The sequence below is a fragment of the Phascolarctos cinereus genome, unplaced genomic scaffold (genome assembly GCF_003287225.1).
Source record: "Phascolarctos cinereus isolate Bilbo 61053 unplaced genomic scaffold, phaCin_HiC Scaffold_726;HRSCAF=1367, whole genome shotgun sequence".
Classification (NCBI taxonomy): Eukaryota; Metazoa; Chordata; class Mammalia; order Diprotodontia; family Phascolarctidae; genus Phascolarctos; species Phascolarctos cinereus.
This window is the reverse complement of record NW_027556098.1, coordinates 57,904,324-57,927,000: the sequence shown is the minus strand read 5'-3', so window position 1 is coordinate 57,927,000 and position 22,677 is coordinate 57,904,324. Positions and strand designations below refer to the sequence as shown.

The 22,677-nt window shown below is 37.4% G+C and overlaps 1 protein-coding gene across 5 annotated transcripts in view; it reads right to left on the bottom strand.

Moving 5' to 3' along the window:
• Positions 1 to 20,158, bottom strand: part of LOC110214856 (amine oxidase [flavin-containing] B) — a 137,019-nt gene extending 116,861 nt beyond the window's left edge. For 4 of the 5 annotated variants that reach the window (XM_078146575.1, XM_078146576.1, XM_078146577.1 and 1 more), the window contains exon 1: positions 19,952 to 20,158. Coding sequence is in view for 2 of the 5 variants with exons in the window: in XM_078146574.1 (XP_078002700.1) it covers positions 19,952 to 19,997 (46 nt within the window). In the remaining 3 variants the exon portion in view is untranslated. The remainder of the gene's footprint in view (positions 1 to 19,951) is intronic. The other variant, XM_020995943.2, reaches the window with a different exon arrangement.
• Positions 20,159 to 22,677: the final 2,519 nt, after the last annotated feature.

Genomic DNA, 22,677 nt, shown 5'->3' with positions numbered 1-22,677 from the left:
TACAGTTCTCTTTGTTTTATTTCTCCATATTCTGGGTAGCAGAAACTTATTTGTCTTGAAAAAGGAAGTTGACAGATGTCTTTCTTTCCCTATTTCTGAAAAGAACTTTTGTAGGCAAGTACTAACTGGTCTTTAAATGTTTGAAAGTATTTACTTGTAATAGGCATCTATTCAAGGAGGGGTATTCTGGGCAATTCATTTATGTCTTCTTCAATTTCTATTTTCTGAGATTTGATTATTTGTTATATTGTTTTATTGGTTTAATTGTTTCATATTTTTGTAAATAGTCCTCAGTTTCCTTTGATTCTCAGTTTTGCTGGCATATAAATACATAGATTCTTTATCTATCTTTAATATGATGTTTCTTCTAATTTCTTCTCCAGTTGTAAATTTACCTTGTTCATTTTTTTGACAATTGATTTTCCTCCTTCATTTTCCATATCAGTTTTGTTAATTGTTTATCAATTTAATTAGTCGTTTCAAATTGCTGTGCTTAGGGATTTAAAAAATTTTTTTATAGGTTTAAAAAAATTCCAACCTTTTCCAATTTCCAGATTTCTTCTTTTGTACTTGTTATAAGATTGCAAATTTATTGTGTTTTCTAGCTATTCTAATTGCATGCTGTTTGTTATTCTTATCCCATTTTGTAAATAAAAGTTTTAAGAGAAATCTGTTTTTCTCTGAAGACTGCTTTAGTTGCATTCAGTAAGTTTTGGCTTCTTGTCTCATTAAACACCACAGAGCTTGCTTTGTGAGTTATTTGTTTGCATATTGTCTCCCTCATTAGATTGTAAGTTCTTTGAGGGCAGGGAGTGTCTTTTGTTTCTTTCTATCACCAGAGCTTAGTACAGTGCCTGACACATAGTAGGTGCTTAATAAATGTTTATTGATTTATTAAAAATTGCCTTTTCCATAATCATTTTTTGTTTCTATGATTTATTTCTTTGACCTACAGGATAACTTTACTTAGCTTCCATTCAGGTCTGAATCTTTTTATCATATTTACTTTATTAATTATTATTTTATTTTCTATAAAAGAAATTTTCATTATGTCTTTCTTTTTATATTTGTTTTTAATTTCTTTATGTTCTAAGACATCTTGCTTTGTATAAGTACAAATGCTAAGATACTGAGAAAGGTGTGGATTATTTAATATTCCCATCAAAAGTCACAAAATATCAATTTGTTCAGCTACATAGTAGTTTCCTTTCTTATAAGCTTTCTTTTGGATAGATCTAGATATAATAGACAAGTATTAAAATCTCCTACCATCATTTATAACTATCAATATATTTTCTCCAATTTGCCTAGATTTTCTTTTAGGAACTTAGAAGCTATGCTATTTGGTGCATATGTTTTAGAAATTATTTTCACATTGTTTATTATACTTTCAAGCATAATATAATTTCCCTAATTAGTTCTCTTCATGTTATCTAGAGTCACATCCTGTGTTAAGGTTGAGTCTTCTTATCGTATAGGGCGTTCATTTGTTCTTTCAATACTGTTTTCTTTTGACTTTGTTCGTATATTTTTCTTCTATAGCTGCATCTTTTCAATAAAACTTTTTTTCAGAAGATATATTAGTTTTTGAATTTGTTTCTGCTCCCCCTTTTAGAGTTGTTGATTTCTACCATAACAGTGCTAATTCACGGATTTTTCACTTAATACTTTGATTGCTTTTCTGAACATTCTCTAAGTGTTGTTCTAATGTCCTTTCCTGAGGGCCTTGCAGATTTCTGGAATGCCTTAATTTTATGGGTATTTCACTCAATTTACTTTCTAAGTAAAGTAGTTGTTCACAGAGAGGGTCTTTTTCTTCTAAATTCTGTTCACTTCTCCTCAGTTAGCTTTTGTCTGATTATGTGTTACTCTGCTCTTTGTTTTTTATTCCCAGTATATCTTTACACCAGCTGTCAAGCCATTTATACCTGAGATCTTAATACTTTTATCTTTTGAATTCTAGCCCTGGAACTTTAGCACTCATTGGTAAGTGCCTCCTAAGGTCTACTATTTTATACTAGAACTAGTTATGCCTGACTTACTTTCTAAGCATCTTCTCATCAGTGGCCTTGTACCACCCAGGCCAAAATCACAATCTAAGGACTTAACCACATTATACCTTTGCAGTTTTGGAACTAGTTATCCCTTCCACATCATGACCTTCCCCATCTTGGCTTCACTATATCACAGGTTGGCATAAGTGGGAATGTTTTGTGGAAGTTGCAGACAACACAAAAAGTTTAGAAACTCAAATGCTAATATACATGTGTGTGTATCTATCTATCTATCTATCTATCTATCTATCTATCTATACATATATATTTAAATAATTTTTAATAATCATTATCTTGGAGATTCAGAGCTTTTCCTAGTCCCCTTCTCCCAAAGTCCTGACTTTAAGTTCAGTTTTTCTCAGAAGGACATTACTAATAACAAGATTGCATGGACATTCCTTATCCTGTCAGTCCCCATCTAAGCCCACAAATAATTTAATCTGAGTTAGGGAACCCCCATCATTTTCTGCTTAGGCTTGGGTGGAGACAGATTCTTCTGTCTAGATAGCCCAATGCTGGGAGTGGTCTGTTATAGAGATATTTTCACATTCCAGGGGTGAAATGATGATGAAGTGACATGCTGAAATCATGTATAAACTGTGCAGCTTAACCTCAAAATGAATCCAGTTCCAGACTGGCTCCCTTAGGGACCCTAATTCTAAACTGCAGCAGCCACGCAAGCACATCGCACTCTTTGAGAGAAATAAACAATGGATTCGGACAACCTAACTCTGTTTGTCTTTCTTAAATCAAACTCTGTGTAAGGTTGTGCCTGGGACTCAGATTAGGACTGGGAACTAGAGACTGGATCCTCTCCTGAGGGACTGGGACTGCTTACTGCTCAGGACTTATTCTCCTGAAAGTTCTGGCCCTGACAGGGTAAGTAAGTACCTTCTCTATCCCCTGTTCCTAAAATTGGACTCCTGCCTGTCTGGTACAATCTGAATTTTTCTCTCTGAGATGGCTCAAGGGGCAAAGACCACTTGCATAGGTCTTCTCTGAAACAATATCCTCTGCAATTAGGTAAAAGTAATTAGCATGTGATGAATTGTATTGTAATCTCAAATGTGTTACTTATGAGTTGGGCTTTTAGAAGATGTGGGAAAAAAATTAAGCAACTGAAGATAACCATGAATTTTGACTGGTCTAGATAGAAATGGGTTTATCTTAAAAAGAAACCAAGCAGGGGCAGCTAGGTGGTGCAGTGGATAAAGCACCAGCCTAGAATCAGGAGGACCTGAGTTCAAATCTGGCCTCAGATACCTAACACTTACTATGTGACCCTGGGCAAGTCACTCAATCCTGATTTTCTCATCAAAACACAACAAAAAAACTAAGCCAAAAAGTCAACAACAAAATTAGATTTGTGCACTTTGTTGTCTTGTTATTTTGCCTGTGTTTGTAAAATGACTGTATCATGTTTGTACTGAAAGATTTAAAATGCAGCCAGCCAGAAAATTTCTAAAGACTGTGGTTAAAGAGAACACTAGAAAAGAACTCCCATCTTAGGTTTTCAGGTGGAGATTGACTTTTTTGGGGGGTTCCCAACACTGGCCAAGTTGGAGCTACAAAAATAGTTAGATAGTAAGTAACGGAACTGAAAAAGCAGGGTGAGACTCTCTAAAGAGTTAATTTGGAAGGTGGGATCAGAGAAAGGATCTTCTCTCTGAGTAAAAAAACCAAGTTTACTTTTTTTCCCCTTTGGATGAAGCTCTAGCAGTAGCTTTAAGCTGATAAAGATCTAGAACAGGCCTGCACAACATCACGTGGCTTATGGCCCGCCAAAGGATTTTGGCCTACAAAATACGTAGAGAATGTAAATCAGGCGTGCACAACATCCAGCCTACAGACTGCTTTGGAGGACTGTATGTTGTTCAGGCTTTATCTAGACCCAGCAGCCCAAAGATAGCAAGGGTTGATGAGGAAAAGCTGAGAGATTTTTGTTACTCCAAAGTTAGATGAATTCAGGTTTAATTAAATGTACAAAGCTAAAATTTGTAGATTATGTTTAAATTAAATCTACAGAAATGTCTTTGCATCCCTCCCCCCAACATATGTGATAGCTGGGCAATGTATTTAAAACTGCAAAAATAAGATGTTTGGTTTTGTTTGTGTTTCTTTGTTTGGTCTTTGGGCACTTTAATGAAAGCTTTTATATCACAGCCTTAAATGCAATCACTTTAGGACTTCAGTTATTTGTTTAAAATGTTATTAACATTGTGAAAGCTTTTGGGGTGTGTGTATGTGTGTGTGTGTGTGTGTGTTTGTGTGTGTGTGTGTGTAATGTTTATGAAGGGTATGAGAGAAATATAGCTCTTCTGATTAGTAAATTATTAAGTGTTAACTCTCTCCAGATTCTAAAAGGTGAAGAGAAGCAGGACAAAAAGGGAGGGGAGTGAGTATGATTTTTACTTTGGAAAACTGTGTTAATTAGGCAGTAAAGCCCTTTGTAACTTGTTAATAGGGTTTGGGAATAGCCAGAACCCCACTCTTGTATTTCAACAGGAACTTAAGTCACTTCATGTCTCCTAAAAAAAATTTTGTAATCACTAAAAACATCTAAACAGATTTTTGAAAAGGATTTGTCCCACAAACTTCTTTCTTTATTGGGACTAAGAATAGACAGTGCAGGTTTCTATCTTCTTTTGGGAGAATAAAAGCTCTTGGATCTCCCAGAGAACACCTGAATTTTGGGATACGCAGATTAATGAAGAAAGCCTCTTGGCTTGAAATTAACTCTATAGCCCAGAAAAAGTAGGGTTGTTGTAAGGATCACATAATTGTAAAGTGGTTGGCACACTGCTTAGCATAGGGCAAACACTATCTGAATGTTAATTGTTTTTATTATATCTTTAATTAGATGTAATTGCTTCATATCTGGTAACTTTATATGGATTTTTAGATGTGATCAGCATACAATGCCAAAGGTGATGAGATGAATGATTTTCTGTGTAAGGTAATTTGGAAGTGCATCCAACTAAACTAAGGTCACCTGACTGGTAATTAATTCATTTTGTTTTAAGTTTAAATACGTGATAATTGTTTATGGTATGGTTATATTTCTAACGTTTCTTATATTGTGTAATTTGGTAAAGAATTGTATCACCTATGTTGTTAGAAAAGCAATTTCTCCTACAACCTAGATGTCGTTAGATTAAGAATTATACTGTCAGAAAAAAGAAAAGAATGGGTTAGGAAGCTGTTCGGTCATTCTATCTGACCATGTGTCACAATATTCTGAAGTACTGTAATTTAAGAAATCATAAACTTCCAAGTTTTGTCTATATTTAAAAGGAAGTTTCAGCTAAAATTATTTGGCTGTCACTTATGAATGTTATGAGACTGTTAACTAAGCTGCTTGGAGTTATTGTTTTAATCAAGTATTTACAAAGGTTTTTTTTATGAAAGGAAAATTGGTAATTATACAAAGAAAAGACCTTGAAAATCTCCTTTGTAATTCTTATCAACCCTGTGCAAAAGTTTTCTTTATTGTGGAATTCCTCCTAAGTAAATGAGAATCCTTGCACAAAATAGGGTGTGATTTTCAAATCTGTTTTATCTAAGAATATATTTATATGTATTAATTTGGAAGTTTGTGAGCTATAATTTTTAAAGGCCTAGTAAAACTTTGTTATTGTGATAAGGCTAATTGAATGAGGTATGTTCTTGGCTTATAAAAACTGAATCTTCTCCCCATTACAAACACCTTTTTGACAAGACAATTTAGGTAATTAGGAATTTTGTGCTTGGGAATTTTAGTTTGTTATAATACTTTGGGGATTTATTTACGATGCTTAAAGACATTTTACACCAACTTAGTTTTGAAAATTCCAATTTTAGAGGCTTCAACTAATGTACTTCATGAAAGTTTAGTGAATTTTCCTTTTAACATTGGGATAAATTTTAAAGCTGTTTTAAAGAAAGGGACATACTTTTACAAAGAAATGTTTGTAAAAATCTTTTGTATAATATTTAGAAGACCTACTAATTTTCATTTGCAAGCTAATTTATTTTGATAATTTGATGTTGATAGCAAATTATCAAAGTCCAAACCTACTGTGAATTTCCAAGTTTCATTCCTAGGTTTATTGTGTCCTTGGACTGGATGCTTTCAGAGAAATAAGAGTCAGAGTCGGCAGCTCAATGGAAGCAGCATCAGAGATCTAAGGCTATTAATACTAAATTAATTTATGATTGATAATAATATATAAATAATAAAGTGATTAATACTAAAGCATCTGAATTAGTGTAATGAATTGTAAATGGGAAAGATTTTGCTGTTTTGATCTCAATTCATTGTCATTCCATGGCCTAAGCAAGAGTTGAAACCAGTGTTTGAACTTATATGTATAAGACTCAGCTCCTGAAGTATCTCATTCTTTCAGATTGAGTATGATTAGAGAAGGGTAAACAGGCTTAAGAAACAAAGATGCAAATCTATTGAGTTGTAAGGTTAAAGTCAGGAACTTCTTTTGTTTTTGCTTTAAGGAACAGGATTTCAGTACAGAGTTATGTTAGTGAAGAGTAGCAACTTATGAGCTATCTTATGTTATCTTAATGGGAAATTTGATTTTACTTATGTTTGTTATTTAATCTGGAATATTCACCTTAAAGATGTTTAAAGGGATTCTGAGAGTAATAATATTTTTCTGTGAATGAATCTCTTACTCTTCCCAATGTGGGACTGTAATCACATATGTGATCCTTGAGATTTGAACCCACCAGAAACTGTTATTATTGCAACTTGCTATTCAAGACCTTATGGGACTGTTAACTGATGTTATTCTGAGTCTTACTCCAGGTATGATCATCAATGAATGCTATTGAGCCAATGGTCCATGATGCCAGCAATTTTATGGGGTCTATGACCTGCATCTATAAACTACCAAGGTTGTTCTTATAGGAAAAGCTAGGAAAACAACTATTTTCATGAACCGAAGTAGGATTGTCCTGACTCAACTTCCCCAATAAGATACCTGGCTGACTTTAAGCCTGGCTCAATGCAATTGGCCATTTACATAACTTTTGCCTGGAACTGACATGAAGTTAGGGAAACATTATTCCCTTAGTACAGTTATGTCCCTATTCTTTTATAGCAAATTTCTATAATCAAAAAGTTTTGTAAGAACAATATTAAATCTATTAAATAATACATTGATACTGGAACATCTCTGAGTTACTATAAGAAGACTAGCTATATATTCCTGTATAATTAGGGTCCTTTAATTCCTCATAATGTTATGGGGATAATTAGGTCAAAGACTTATGAAACCAGGATATTATTCTGTTATTTAATTACTGTCTCAGTTCTGTTACAATTAGTTAATTTTACAAGAATAATGGCTTGTGTCTTATTTTACAAATGCCTTAAAAGAAACATCCACTTTAATTGTAGGTTACTTAATTGAACATGACTAAAAGTTAGAAATGTTTTTACTTGATATGCACTCTTCTAAAACTGATTCCTTAATATATTTATTATAACATATATATTCCTGAACCTTTTGTTATAATTGTAGTTAATTTGACAACTTTTTAAATGAATTAATTTATGTATCAGAGTCCATCTTCTTATAAAAAGTGTTCTGTTATTAATTCCTTACTTGAATTTCATCCTCCTAATGGGGGAATGAATGAATAATGAGAAGTATAAAAACTGGTAAAGTGAAGTATAAAAAATGGGTTCTAATTTTTCTGTTTTTATTTGAGTTTCCTAGACATATCAACATGACAATTGGCCAACCTAAAAAAATCTAAGTTCCCTGGTCTAAAAGGCTCCCATTTTGATTTTATAGTATTAGAGACATAACAGTCTTTCATTGTTTGACCTGATTATTGGCAAAGTGATTTAAAAATGTGTCAAGACCAATTTTGTAGGACATTTTTAACAAAGAAAGAGGATCTCTATAAGCAGTCTAAGAAGACAATCAGCTGGAAACTGCTCAAGCCACATACAGACCAGAAAACTTCATCAGATGGTGTCCAGACTGATGTATGAGGTGACACTTCTAAGCCTTAATGGACAATTGTATTCATTGTTCACTTTTTCTCTTTTTGTCTTTTATCTGTACAAGTCTACTTACTAAAAGAGGACTGCCCCCTTTTGATTTTTCAGTGCATTGATCAATTTCTTCTCTTCTCCCACCCCCCATTGTTACCCATCAAAAGTCCCAAAACCTTTGATGAAGTGTTGGCCATATCAATTAGTGATTTATAATGAGGTTGCCTTGACCCTCCTTATTCTGGTCAGCCCCTACCAAGCTCACAAGTAATTTAATCTAAGTTAGGGAACCCCCATTGTGTTCTGCTCAGGCTTAAGTGGAGACAGATTCTTCTGTCTAGATAGCCCAAGGCTGGGAGTGGTCTGGTATGGCTGAGAGTAGTCTGGTATAGAGATATTTTTACATTCCAGGAGTGAAATGATGATGGAGTCACATGCTGAAATCATATACAAACTGTGCAGCCTAAACCCAAAATGAGCCCAGCTCCAGATTGGCTCTCTTAGGGAGCCCAGTTCTAAACTGCAACTTCCATGCATGCATGTTGCCTGTTTTAAGAGAAATAAACAATGGATTCAGACAACCTAATTCTGTCTGTCCTTCTTAGCCCAAACTCTGTGCAAGGTTGACATAAACACATACATACATACATGCACATATACACACACATATATACATATATGTATATATTATCTATGTATACATATGAAATATCAACATATTTTATCTTTTCATACCTAAAAATTCAGACTTGTTCTCTGGTATGAAAGGAGGGCCAAAAAAATTTACCCAGATCTTCTAGGTTGTGGGGATGCTGTGGAAGGGATAACTGTATAATCAACGAATATTGCCCTTACACCTGGAAAAGGTGTGTTGGTTTATTCTCCATAGCTCCATTCCCCAAACCTGTAACTTTCCAAACCAAACATGCTTCTCTGGCCACTACTTCCCTCTATGTATTGTGTCCTCCTAGAAGAGTTCAAGCTTTTTGAAGGACAGGTACTATCTTTGTTTTTACAATTTTATCCTGACCGCTTAGTACAGTGCTTCATTAAGCGCCCTTAATATTTTTAAAATTCATTCTTATCCTCAATATTTCTAAAAGCCCAGAGCTGTCATGCTCCTTGCCTGTCCTTTAGAACTGTATAACACCCGTTTCCTTCAGAGGTTGAGAGTAGCCAGTTTAGACACTGCTGCAAGAAGAGATTAGGAGGCCATTTTAGTTAGACCTATTCTTCCCCTTTCCCAGATGTACTCCTCTGAACAACACTTTACTTTCTGGGGTTGGCTTTCTTTAGTACCTAGGTTGACCTCAAGGAACTAGTCAGGAAGTGGTGCTGAGGTGAGAGAAACAAATTGTGAGAAGCATTTGAATTGGGTCTCTTCTCTACCTTTTTATCACTCATTCTGCTAGTTGCATATTCAACCCTATAAAGTATTAGTTATCACCAGCATTGCACTTCTAGGACCCTCCCTTCTCTGCAATCTTCTCCCTTGGGCTTTCTGACATTATTTTTACTGCTACATAATTACCTTCCTTTTGATCTTCCAGACTGTTTGATTCATGAGCCTCAACCAGCTCATAAACCAGCCCAAACCAGTTTGGTTTCACTCCAAAACGAAATGTCCAAAATTGCAGTTTTTGCCTGAGAAATACAGGGTTGTTACAAACCAGCACAGATACAGGCAACAGGAATGCCAAGTGGTTGATTTGCTTTTGAACTAGATTTCAGTTACTTTTTCTATAAGAATTACCCTGAGGAGAGTTCATTCCCCTTTTCTCCTCTAATCACCATTTCTGCTTCACTTGGGGCCATTTTCTAATGCACTTAGGGTGGAGGAAGAGAAGCTGTGTCCTAGGTGTTACCAAGGATTCTGTCTTTAAATCCACTAAGCTGCAGAAACACTGTGAACTACATTGGTGGAAGCATTACCCCACTGACAAAATTACAAATCCTTAAAGTATTAAAATACTTAAGTCCTTCTAAGTATAATTCTCCTTTTATGTAAAATAGAAGTCAAGATTTGAATATTTTTGCCTCCTCTCCATTATCCATTATCATTTCTTCAGTGACACCTACCTGAAGTGCTATCCATTCTTTAATTGTCTTCCTGCCTCCAAATATTTCTTTAAGCTCCTTCTGTTGTCCTTGGTAAGTTTTATCTATCCTGACATTACTCCTACTGGAACTCTTTTTTTATTCATCCTCAGTTAACTCCCCTCATTGTCATCTTCTACATACATCTTTTAAAAAATCTAAGCTGTTCAGCAAATTCCCTGTGGATAATGTATTATCCTTCACTCCCTCTTCCCCTACTCCTGTCTTAACGGATGAGGTAGCCCTTTTTGCCAAAGCTATGTCCTTTATTGCCTACCTTTCTCATTTTCTCTCTGAACCTGCCCCTTTCATTATCCTTTTCTTCCTCCCTAATTTTCAGCTTTTCTTTATATCCTTGTTATTTCTTTGCTACTTAGGAGTATGCCCAGATCTCCCTTACTCAAAAAATTAAAAAAAAAAACCTTTTATCATCCCCTCAAATTATAATTCTATATTACAGTCAAACTTCTAGAAATAGCCACCTATACTCATTGCTTCTGCATTTTCACTTCCCGCTCACTTCTGAACACCTTACAGTCTGGTTTTCCATGTCTCCCACTCAACTGAAACTGATCTCTCTAATGTCTTTTCTTGGTGCTCATATATCCTTATTGACCTCTCTGTACTGTTTGACACTGTTGATCACCTCTGCCTTCTCAGATTCTCTTCTCTGGATTTTTCTCACACTACTCTATTGTGGTTTTCCTATCTGTCAAGCTGATTCTTCTTGGTCTCTTTTTCAGATTCATGCCCAAGTTTCACAGGTCTCTGAACCCCAACAAAGGTATACCCCAGGTCTCTATCCTGGGCTCTCTTCCTCTGTCTTCTGAAGATTTTCTCTTCCTACACTCTCTCTTTTGGTTATCTCATCAGCCACTACTGAGTAGACTATCAGTTTCTTGCAGATGGTTCTCAAATCTATATATCCAGACCTCATTTGAGCTCTAGTCTTGTATTGCCAACTTCCTGCCTGATATACTCACCTGAAGTCAATAGGTCTAAAACCGAACTGATTAATTACCAAAATTATTTTATTGAGCTAGAAAAAAATAGCAAAATTCTTTTGGAAAAACAAGAGATGAAGAATATAAAAGTTATTAAAACTATAAAGGAAGACAGTTTAGCAGTGCTAGATCTTAAATTGTATTATATGGTGGTAATTATCAAAAGTATCTGATACTGGCTAAGAAAAAGAATAGTGGATCACTGGAGTAGAGTAGATACACAATACACAGTAGTAAAAAATTTGGGGGATAACTGAAAAGCAGTCTGGCAGAAACTAGGCATAGACCAATATCTTACACCATTTATCCAGAAAAGGTCAAAATGGATACATGACCTAGACATAAGTAAATTAGAAGAACATGGAACATAGCACATATCAGATTTATAGGTAGGAGAAGAATTTATGAATTAACATGAGATAGAGAACATTGTGAGATGTAAAATGGATAATTTTTATTACATTAAAGTTTTGTACAAATAAAAGGAACTTTTGCAAAATTAGAAAGAAAGCAGAAAACTGGGAGGGGTTATAGATTATTTTTTGGATAAAGACCTCATATCACAAATACATACAGAACTTTGTCAAATTTATAAACATATGAGTAATTCCCCAATCGATAAATGGTCAACGGATATGAACAGACAGTTTTTAGAAGAATAAATCAAAGCTATATATAGTCATATGAAAAAATTCCCTAAATCATTATTGATTAGAGAAATGCAAATTAAAACAACTTTGAAATACTATCTCATACCTATCAGATTGGTTTAAATCATAGGAGAAAATGACAAATGTTGGAGGGCATGTTGAAAAATTGGGACACTAATACACTCTTGATGGAACTGTGAACTGATCCAACCATTTTGGAGAGCAATCTAGAATTATGCCTAAAGAATTATAAAACTGTGAAGATACCCTTTGACTCAACAATACCATTATTAGGTCTGTTTCCCAGGGTGATTAGGAAAAAAGGATAAGAACTTATACGTTATAAAACATTTATAGCAGTTCTCTTTGTGGTGGTAAAGAACTGGAAATTGAGGGGATGCCCATCAATTGGGGAATGGCTGAATAAATTGTGGTCTATGATTGTGATGGAATTCTGCTGTGCTGTAAAAAAATTATGAGCAGTTTGATTTTTAGAAAAACATGGAAAGAGTTGCATGAAAAAATGAAAAGTAAAGTGAGCAGAACCAAGAGAATGCTATATACAGTAATAGCAATATTGCTTGAATAGTAACTGTGAATGATCAAGCTATTCAAATCAACTACAAAGGACCTAAGAAGGAAGATGCTATCCATCTCCAGAGAAAGAACTGACATAGAGACATATGTATTGTATGGTTTCACATACATATCTGTGTCAAATGTTGGCCTTCTTTAGTATGGGTTTGGGAGGGAGGGAGAGAGATAGCTCAGAATTCAAAATGTAAAAAAAAAAATTAGTTAAAGAAAAAGATTGCCAAAGATGGAAAAAACCCAAAACAAAACTGATTATATTTTCCCTTAAACTCATTCCTCTTCTTAATTTCAGTATTTCTGATGAGGGTACCTCCATTTTTTTCAGTCACCCCAGCTGTCAACTTTGGATCCATTAGGACATGTAGATGTTGTAAAAGTAAAATATATCAATAAAACTTATTTTTTTTACAAAAGAATATCCAATCCCTCTTGCGTACCTTCCCCTTGGATTACAAAATTCTACCTAACCCTTCTTTGAACTTTTTGAAATTTCATCTTCCCAAGTCTATGGGATCTATGAACGCAAGACTACCATTTTCTTTATCCTTTTTTAGATAACAAGATAACTTATATCACATATTATCTAATAAACGTTTATTAAATTGAGTTGCCAAATCCCTCTGAAACTCCAAGATATCAAAGTCACTTTCAATAATACTTTTTAAACAAGTTCTTTATTTTCCAGAGTCACATTCAGAAAAGAGTTCTCCTTACTCCCTCCTCCTTCTTAAGGAATCTTCTTAATTGACTGCAAGGACTCAACAATAATAAATATCTGATTTCTTTGATTGGTTGATTGTTCCTACCCAGAGTGCAACCCCTTTTCTTTACTTTTTCTAATCTTTCTCATTCTTCAGGCCCAGTTTAGATCCCAACTCTTAGAAACACATTACCCAGTAAGTGTTCTTGGATCATAAACTTAGAGCTTGAAAAGACCTTGCACGTCTTCCAGTCCAGCCCCTCCTTCTACATAAGAATCTGGCAACAAAGCTGAGGAGTGGCTAATTATTTCCTGTGTCCCTAACAAAGGTAATAATTAGTAATAATTAGTAAGGTAATAATTAGTAAGATCAGAATTTAAATTCAAGTGCTCATTCCAAATCCTTTGCCTTTTCCACTCCATCGATTTTTTCACACTGTCCAACCTTTATAGTACTCCCAGTGTTCACTGTAAATTTAATATATAATTATGTGCTGTTTTGGATTGTTCACCATTGTTTCACATATGATAGTTTTATCTCCTTAACAGATTCTTAATTCCTTGAAATCTACTTTTTCTTGTTGACTGATAAACTGAGCGTCCCATTTGCTTACCATATTAACACCTGAGGTCAAGGATGGATCTGGTTTTTGTTCTTTAGAGTGAAAAGTATGCTGGAAGTAGAAACTGTAAAAAATTAGCATAAGATCTTTTTGTTTGTTTGTTTGTTTTGACAATTGAGATTAAGTGACTTGCTCAGGGTCACACAGGTAGTAAGTGTCAAGTGTTTGGTCTCAGGCCAGATTTGTACTCAAGTCCTCCTGACTTCAGGGATAGTGCTCTATCCACTGAGCCACCTAGCTACCCCCAAAACAGCATTTTTAACTACTTGCCCAGAAATATAATTTGATCAAGTTTTGTTTTCCAAACTCCACTTCGTATTGAGGCAATTCTATTCCTCTTCAGTTATCGTTAAAAGGAGCTGAGCTGTGTTATTTTAGACAAGTCATCTAGCCTCTCCAAGACTTGGTTTCTGTATCTGTAAAATAAAAAGGAACAACTAAACAAAACTCTAAGATTCCTTACAGTTCTAACATAGTATAGCTTCCTGTCAATGTCATATTTTGTAAGCACTAGACAGACATTGCCCTGCCTTCTTCTTCCTCTGTTCCTAAGCAAAGAAAAAGCAGGATTGTTTCCCAGTTTTTCTGCTATACTACAGTTATGTAGCACATAGAGGCAGCCTGCAATTGTCAGAGTGAATCCCCAGACAAGACTTTTCCAGGCTTAAGGTGCTCTGTGGATTTTCATTCTCTTGAAATCACAGCTCTCAAGCTGCCACTGAAATATTTATCTTTACTAGTTGTAAGGAGTAGGCCTAACTGAGGCCAGGAATATGTTAGCTCTGTTTACAAATTGGAATGACATGAGGCACTTGGACACAATTCAGTGGTTAAGAAAAGGAAGTTTACTTAGCCATAATACAGAAAAACAGGAATACTATAGGGCTTAGCTTGGGTCAATGATAACTGTCCTTCATTTCCAAATGGAGGCTGGGGATCAGGGCAGAATGTGTTAATTTCACTGCCTTAGGGGACATCTGCCAAACCTTGAGAGCTCAATTCCACATGGATAGCCTTTTTTATTTCCTTAGGTGATAAAGAAACCTTGTCAGTATAGCTAGAGATTACAGAGTCAAGGGACAGGCAGCTTCAGCATTTCTAGATCAATCAAAGCTTCTTTCCAATTTTGTAGCCTTTCAGAAAACAAAACAAAACAAATGAAATAACAGCTCAAACTGGCTGACCATGCCAGTCAGCCAGAGTATACAATTAGTTTAATACAAAGGCATTTACTGAAATGGAATAGCAAGAAAAGTAGCCATAAATTCTTTTCTCTATAAACCCGGGGCAAGCTCTTCCCTAACTACACAGAGTATCAATGGGAAGAGCGCACACACATGGAGAAGAGAATAAACATTTATATAGTGCCTACTATGTGCCAGGCATTGTTCTAAGTGTTTTACAAATATTGTTATTTCATTCTCAAAACACCCCTGGGAAGTAGGTGTTAACTGTGCCATTTTAAAAGGAATCGGTTTGAGTCCTTTCTCTTCTGCCCAGTATAAGCTTAAACATTTTCAATGCCATTGTAATCTGGTACAGAACTTCATTTATGCACATACATTAATGACTGATATTGATTTGTGACCTGCCTGTAACTTAAAGTTTCAGAGGGAACATTGAAAAGTCAGTGTGGCACAGAAAGGCCAAGAACCTAGGTACCCAGACTTCAATGCTGTCCCTCCCTCCACCATACCATACAGTCTTTCTTGGTTGCATCTGGTGATCCCTTGAAATTCAAGGGAAAAAAGGTGCAAATATCACACTGATATATGTATCAGCAATGATTATCCAAGTTAACATTTTTATGTAAAATTTAAATTATGGATAATACAGTAGAAGAGGTCACTATGTTGAATAAAGTTTATTAAGTCTCAGTCATAACTCAACAAATGAGTTTCTACTATGTATGTAACTGGGCTAGGCACTGGGGATGCAGAGAAAAAAAAATTCCTGCCTTCAAGGGGTTCAATCTAATGGGTAGAAGGAACCCTGTTGTACGAGGCTTTAATAACTACAACGATCAATAACTTCCAGGTCATTTTGGGATCAAAAGGATAATTGAAGTTCCCCTGTTGCCTCCAGGATCAAATACAAACTCCTCCACTTGGGTCTCTGGTCTACCTGTCCAGACTTACTGCACTTTACACCACTTGATGCACTCTGGCTAACCCAAATCAGATGACTTGCTGTTCTTCATATACACTATTCCATCTCCTGAGTCTGTGCCTTTATAGGCTGTCTCTCACACTTGGAAGGCACTCTCTAGCTAGTTTCCTCCAAAGTTCAGTTCAAATCTTACCTCCTACATTATGTACCTCATCCTCATGTCCAACCCCTAGATGCTCCATTAGATCATATGCTCCTTGAGGGTAGGGACCATCTTTTGCTTCTTTTTGTACCCTTAGCACTTAGCACAGTGCCTGGCACACAGTAGGTATTTAATAAATGGTTATTAATTGATGGTGCCCCCATCAAAATCACCTTATGTTTAATATATATGTGTATGTATATATGTATATATGTATATATGTATATATATATACACAAATATATATATATATATATGTGCGTGTGTGTGTATGTGCGTGTGTGTGCAATTTGTATCTTTTCATGAGTATATGTTGTTTCCCTCAATAAAATATAAGCTACTTGAGGGTAGGGATTGTTTTGTTTTGTTTTTTCTCTATCTCCAGCACCTGCCATAAAATATGGTACAATATAGGCACTAAATTAATTAATAATAGCTAACATTCATATAGTACTTTAAGGTTTACAAAGTATTTTACATATATTAACTAATCTGATCCTCACAATAACCCTCTGAGGTAGGTGCTATTATCACCCTCATGTTGCAGATGAGGAAACTGAGCCCCAGAGGGAGTAAATGATTTGTCCAATGTCACATAGCTTGTGTCTGAAGCAAAATTTGAACTCACGTCTCCTGACTCCAGGTCTTTCGTTCTACCAACTGTGTCACTTAACTGCCTGTTAATTAATTAATCATGCTTATTAATTACATATGATTGTAATAATACTGCTTATTAACTCTGTTGATTATTTCAAATTTATCCCTCATGACATAGTTGTTTGCATGTTGTCTCCCCAATTAGACTGTGAGCTTCTAGAACTGGGACTCTCTTTTACCTTTCTTTGTAAGCCCAGCACTTAGCACAGTGCCTGGCATAAAGTAGGTGCTCAATAAATTGACTGACCAACAATTAATAATAATACATAGTAATCAATGTTTATTGATTGCTTAATTAAATCATCTGTTCAGCATCATGTTGCAATAAGTTAAGGCCCAGAAAGCAAGCCTCACTCTGAGCTTGGCATAACAAAAATCCTTTGTGTTCACCCTCTGGCAAAATCAATTATTATCTGAGCTCGGGCAAGTACCATGTTCTGGTCATGAAGCCCAGCTATGAATCAAACTTGTTTCACTGGTGCTGTTACTCATCACTGTCAGGGCTACAGCCCACTGTGTTAGCCTTTGGTATTAAGTATTGAGATCTCCCCACACTGCCTCAGGTCCCCTCCCCACTAGGGGTAGGGCCCTGGTGCATGTGTCTAGATGCCCTCTTTGTTTTGAAGGCCTTTCCCTCACTTTGAAATTAAATTTTTGTTTGATTCCTGATTCTCCAGACTCTAGCCTGCTCTGTCAGGTTCCCATCATCCACAGATTGGAGGCTGGTTTGGTTCAGTTGACACTACTCAGATACCAAAGCAATATTTCTAAAGAGCAAGTTTGACTATGGTCCCTCCCTACTCAACAAAGTCCAGTCGCTTCCCAGAATCACATAGCAAATCATCTGTTTGGCTTTTAAAACCGTTCACAACCTGATCCCTTTCTACTTTTCCAGTCTTCTTACACTGTACTCTCTTCGTGTATTCTGTGATCCAGTGACACTGTCCTCCTTGCTGTTCCTCAGACACAACGTGTCATATTCTGACTTGAGCCTTTTCACTGGCTATCCCCCATGCCTGGACTGCTCTCCTTCCTCTCTTCTGCCTCCTGGCTTCCTTCAAGTCTTAGGCAAAATCCCATCTTCTTCAAGAAGCCTTTCCTGGTCTTTCCTTCGGAGGAACATTAACTCTGTTAGTCCGCCAATTCTTCCAACACAGGTGTTTAATATGAGTCATCCTTGATTTCAGTGATTCCTGCTTCCATTTGAACCAGGGCCCTAGGATTGACTACAAACCCAAAGAGGAAGCAGCTTAGAATACAGCACCTTCATTTCAAGGGCTATAACCATCTTACTCCAAAGTTTCTTTTTTTTTTTTCACACCAAGTAAAGTTAAAACTCATTTGACTGGCATCTAAAAACTCTTTTAAAGCCTGCTAAGCTCACCTGCCAATCAAACTATCGACAAGTGGGACAATCCCTTCCCCCTTTCCCCCTGGATTTTCTCCTATTCTCCCTACTCTTTAGATTCTTTCTGTCTGCTAACTCCATCACTGGGCATCAAAGAAAAAGTCTTTTGGACTGCGGCCAAATACAGGCTAAGTTAGCCAGTATACAGTTCTTGGGAATGAAACCCTCTCAAGTTTCCTGAGTAACAAAATTCTTTCAAGTTGACTAGAAAAAACCTTCTAAAAGAGATGCAGGAAAGGAACACCCTTAAAAAGCAGAGTGCCTCAGATTGTCATTCTGCTCCTTAACCACAAATCTTTAGCGTTGAAAAGTACCTTGAACACTACGACCTTGGCGTCCCCTTAAAGCTTGCAGCTGAGTGCCCAACCCCTCCCCGCCCCCGCCAGCGCGTAGCACAGTTCGAGGCACATAGTAAGCTGTTAAAAACTGTTTACTGATTGATTGAAAGGACCTTCCCCTTGGGACCTTACACTGAACTTTGTCTTGAACCTCTTTAGCACTCTTATCGGGTGATGTGTATTGCATAATTATCAGTATGTGAGGCCAAAACATCTATTAGCCTAGATTCGAGGACAGTATCTTATGCAAACTCTGTATCTACCCCCTCCAACAGTGTTTTGAATACAATAAATGTTTAATAGGTCATTTAGTAAAATTCTAAGATTTTTACGATGCTCCCATTTTGTATTCATGTCATTCAAAGGCTTAATTTAATTCTTTGCCCAGAGTTTGTTTTTGAGTCAGACTGCATAAATAACACAAGAAACACAGGAACCGACACACAAGATCTGAGCAATCATATTGACCAGGTCTGGTAACAAGAGGCTTTCACATGCATTTTATCATCACAACATCCCTATGAGGAAGGTAAGTCAGCTATTATTAACCCCATTTCAAAGATGGAGAAATCGAGTTTCAAAGCCGTTATAGGGACTTAAACTGGGACTCAAAGCCAGATCTTTTGGACTCCAAGTTGAGTATTCTCTGTACTAAATACATACCTCTCCACCATTCCACTAAATCACACGGCTTCTCACTACAAACATCTCAACATTTTTATGCATTACTTGCAGATTTGCTCCTAGTGCGACAACTCTGAATTTACTAGTCTCTCTGCTCCCTCTTCTACCCCCAAACTGTCTTTACCTACAAACAACCAAAGCAAGCCAGGAATACAAAAGTTTGGCCTGTAACCCTAATTCCCCGCAGCTCCTCTCACCCCCCACCCCAAACCCCGCAGTCACTGTTATAGCAGGCAATATGGTTTGCCTCCTTCCCTCTCCCATTACAATTCAGGGGCCGCAATCCAAGGTGGAACTGCCACCGATTGCGGCAAGAAGGAAAATGGAGCACAGGGTGAGATCCCGGCTGATTTATCTGTTTCTAGCTGGGCCAGGAGGGTATCGGAGTTGCGTTATTCTTCACACTCACTAGCACCAAAGGAGTCGGCAAAAGCTCTGGCCAGAAGACTTTGCATTTAAGACTCTGCACTCCTGCTGCCTAATCCCTGAATGGCCTGATTAGTTTTTCCCAGGAGTTGAGAGAGAAGAGTGGGACGCAGCGCGATCAAGTCACAGGATCGGGGTCTCAAGAGTTAGAAAGGAGCTTTCCGATTCCTCCTCCAGCTGTGGCGCAGTCACTGGATCTTTAACCAGTACCTCAGCTCGCCAGAGCTGCTGAAAAAAATCCCCAGGGCTATCCCTCAATCTTCACCCCCTCATCCTCCTCCTTTCCTCCCGATCCATTTCTCCACTCCTCCTTTCAGCGGGTTAGACTCAAGCTCAGCCTCTGCGTCAGAACCAAAAGGGAGGGTGGGAACAATCGAAGGGGCAAAAACCCCGGTCAGACTGACCTGAGATTCCTCCGCCCACCACGATCACATCGTATTTGTTGCTCATGGTGCACGTTCACCCGACGTGGCTGTGACCTCAGCTGTTTCTGTGTCTGCTCTGACCTCTGGCTCAAGTTTCTCTCCACAAGGTCTCTTGGGCTGAGCCCTCGGTCTTATATATAACTGCTCCAAAGGGCTCAGAAACTGCTCCGCCCGCTAATACGCCAAGGGCTGGGGGAGGAGAAGTGGGTTTAGTAAGAAGGAGGTGGTGCCACAGCCACCACCACCGCTCATTCCCTCCCCTTCTATCCCAACCCCAAATCTCACTCCCCCTGCTAAGCTCACCTGCCAATCAAACTATCAACAAGTGTGATAATACTTTCCCCCTTTGCCTTGGATTTTCTCCTATTCTCCCCACGTACACACCCCAGTGCTTCTTGATACCAGACTAGAGGAAGGGGAACTCGGACCTGGGCTTCGAGATTGGACAAAAGGGGTTAGTTGACGGTTCGGAGAGGAAGCCACTAGCTGAAGGATCTCAACTTTAATGCTAAGTTTAGTGTTCAGTTAACCCTGGTCCACTTTGCTTTTCCTTTAGTGCCGTCAGTAGTCTATTGAGGTCGGGGGATGGGAAAAGAAATGGAGAAAAACTTGAAAGAATGGGGAAGCTTAACCGCAACAGGATTGTAACGATTTGACGGTAGCTGTCCATAGCGTAGAGACAATAGGTGGAACATGACCGCTTGTAAACTCCCAAGTTCTTCTACCACCAGAAGCTTAACACATTCCTTTCTCCCCACTCCTTACATATTTTTAAATCCTAACCTTCGAGCCCTAATTCTCTCCTGAAATCCAGTACCATCAACTTCCTTTTGGACATCTCCTGAATATCACCAAAGCATCTCAAACTCAAAATGTTGAAACCAGAACTCAGTATTCTCCCTTTCCCCATCTTTCCATCTTGGAAATTCCTCTGTTTTCTCTGGCGGAACTCATCTTCTCAGGTGCTCAACTTTGTAAGTTCAGGGTTATTCTCAATTTTTCCTTCTCACCTACTTGTAGTTGTTGTTAAGTCGTTTTTCAGTCACGTCTGACTCCTCCCGACGCCTTTGCGGGTTGTCTTTGCAAAGATACTGGCGAGGTTTACCAAGGCTTTCTTCAGCTCATTTTACAAATGAGATAACTGAGGCAAATAGGGTTTAGTGACTTGCCCAGGGTCCCACAGCCAGTAAGTAACTGAGGCTGGATTTGAACTTCTGAAAATGAGTCTTCCTGACTCCAGGCCTGGGACTGTATACACTGTGACACCTAGCTGCCTAGTTTCCTGACTTATGCCCACCCAAATCTAATCAGGTCTTCATTTTTATCTCCACAACATAACTCAAATTGATCTCCTTCCTTCTACTCTCACAGCCAACCTCCCCACCCCAAATTCATCGTCTTGGGCTTGGAGTATTGCTAATGATCCTGCTAAATGGCCTGTCTTTCCCCTCTCTCACCATCTCCAATTTATGTGCCAAAAGAGTCTTCTGAAGGCATGTCTGACCACAGGACTCCCTCCCTCAAAACTCTTTAGTAGTAAATCACTGCCAACAAAAAATGACATAGTGCCTACTATGTGCCTATTAACTCTGGGGATACAAAGAAAGGGTTGGATCTGTGATTTCATTTGGTATAGGTAACTCCTATGTGATGAAACTCCTTTACTTTGCAACCTCTGCTAATTATAATCTTTGGGAGTGGTCCAGAGCAGTGGGAAGTTAAATCAATTATCTAGAAGTTAAACTAAGGCAGCTAAATGGTGAAGTGGATAGAGTGTAGGGCTTTCAGTCAGAAAGGCTTATCTTCCTAAATTCAAATGTGGGCTCAGACACTTCCTACCTGTGTAACCCTGGGCAAGTATCTTAACCCTATTTGTCTCAGTTTCCTCAACAGTAAAATGAACTACAGAATGAAATGTCAAACCACTTCAATGTCTTTGCCCAGAAAACCCCAAATGGGATCACAAAGAGTCAGACACGACTGAAAAATGACTAAACAAAGAAGTTAAACTAAGTATCTAGGTATTGTAAAGCCAGTAGCTGTTAAAGGTAGGATTTGAACTCAAGTTTCCTAATTCCAAGGGCAGCTCTCTATGTACTAGACCACATTGCCTATAATAGCCGAGGGCATAGATTATCTCATTTGGTCACATAGCCCCATAAGGTAGGTACTATTATTATACCCATTTTATAGATGATGAAACTGAGTCTGAGAGGGGTTGACTTGCCTGAGTCACAGCAATAAAGTGTTCCAGGTAGGATTAGAAGTGAAGTCTTCTTGATTGCTAGTCCAGTGTTGAAACTGTCTATAAAATAAGACACAAACTCCCCAACTGATGTTCCAGTTCATCAATAGCCTTGCTCTTGTTGACCTGCCTAGTCTTATTTTCATGAACTCTATACTTTAGACAAAGAAGACAAATGACACCACACTTGCTAATCAAGACCCACTTCTGCACACACTGTGCCATAGGCCTGGAATGTTCTTGCTACCTGTTTATTTCTACTTGACAGAATATTTACCTTTTTTCAAGGCTCAACTTTGGGTGCAATCTCCTCCCCAAAACCTCGTATCTCCCAACTTGTCAGTATTTCTTCCATCCTCAGTTTTACTGGCACTATACACATCTCTGTTCTATACTTATATGCTAGAATATAAACTCTTTGAAGGAAGGGATTTTCTTTCTTTCTTTCCTTCCTTCCTTC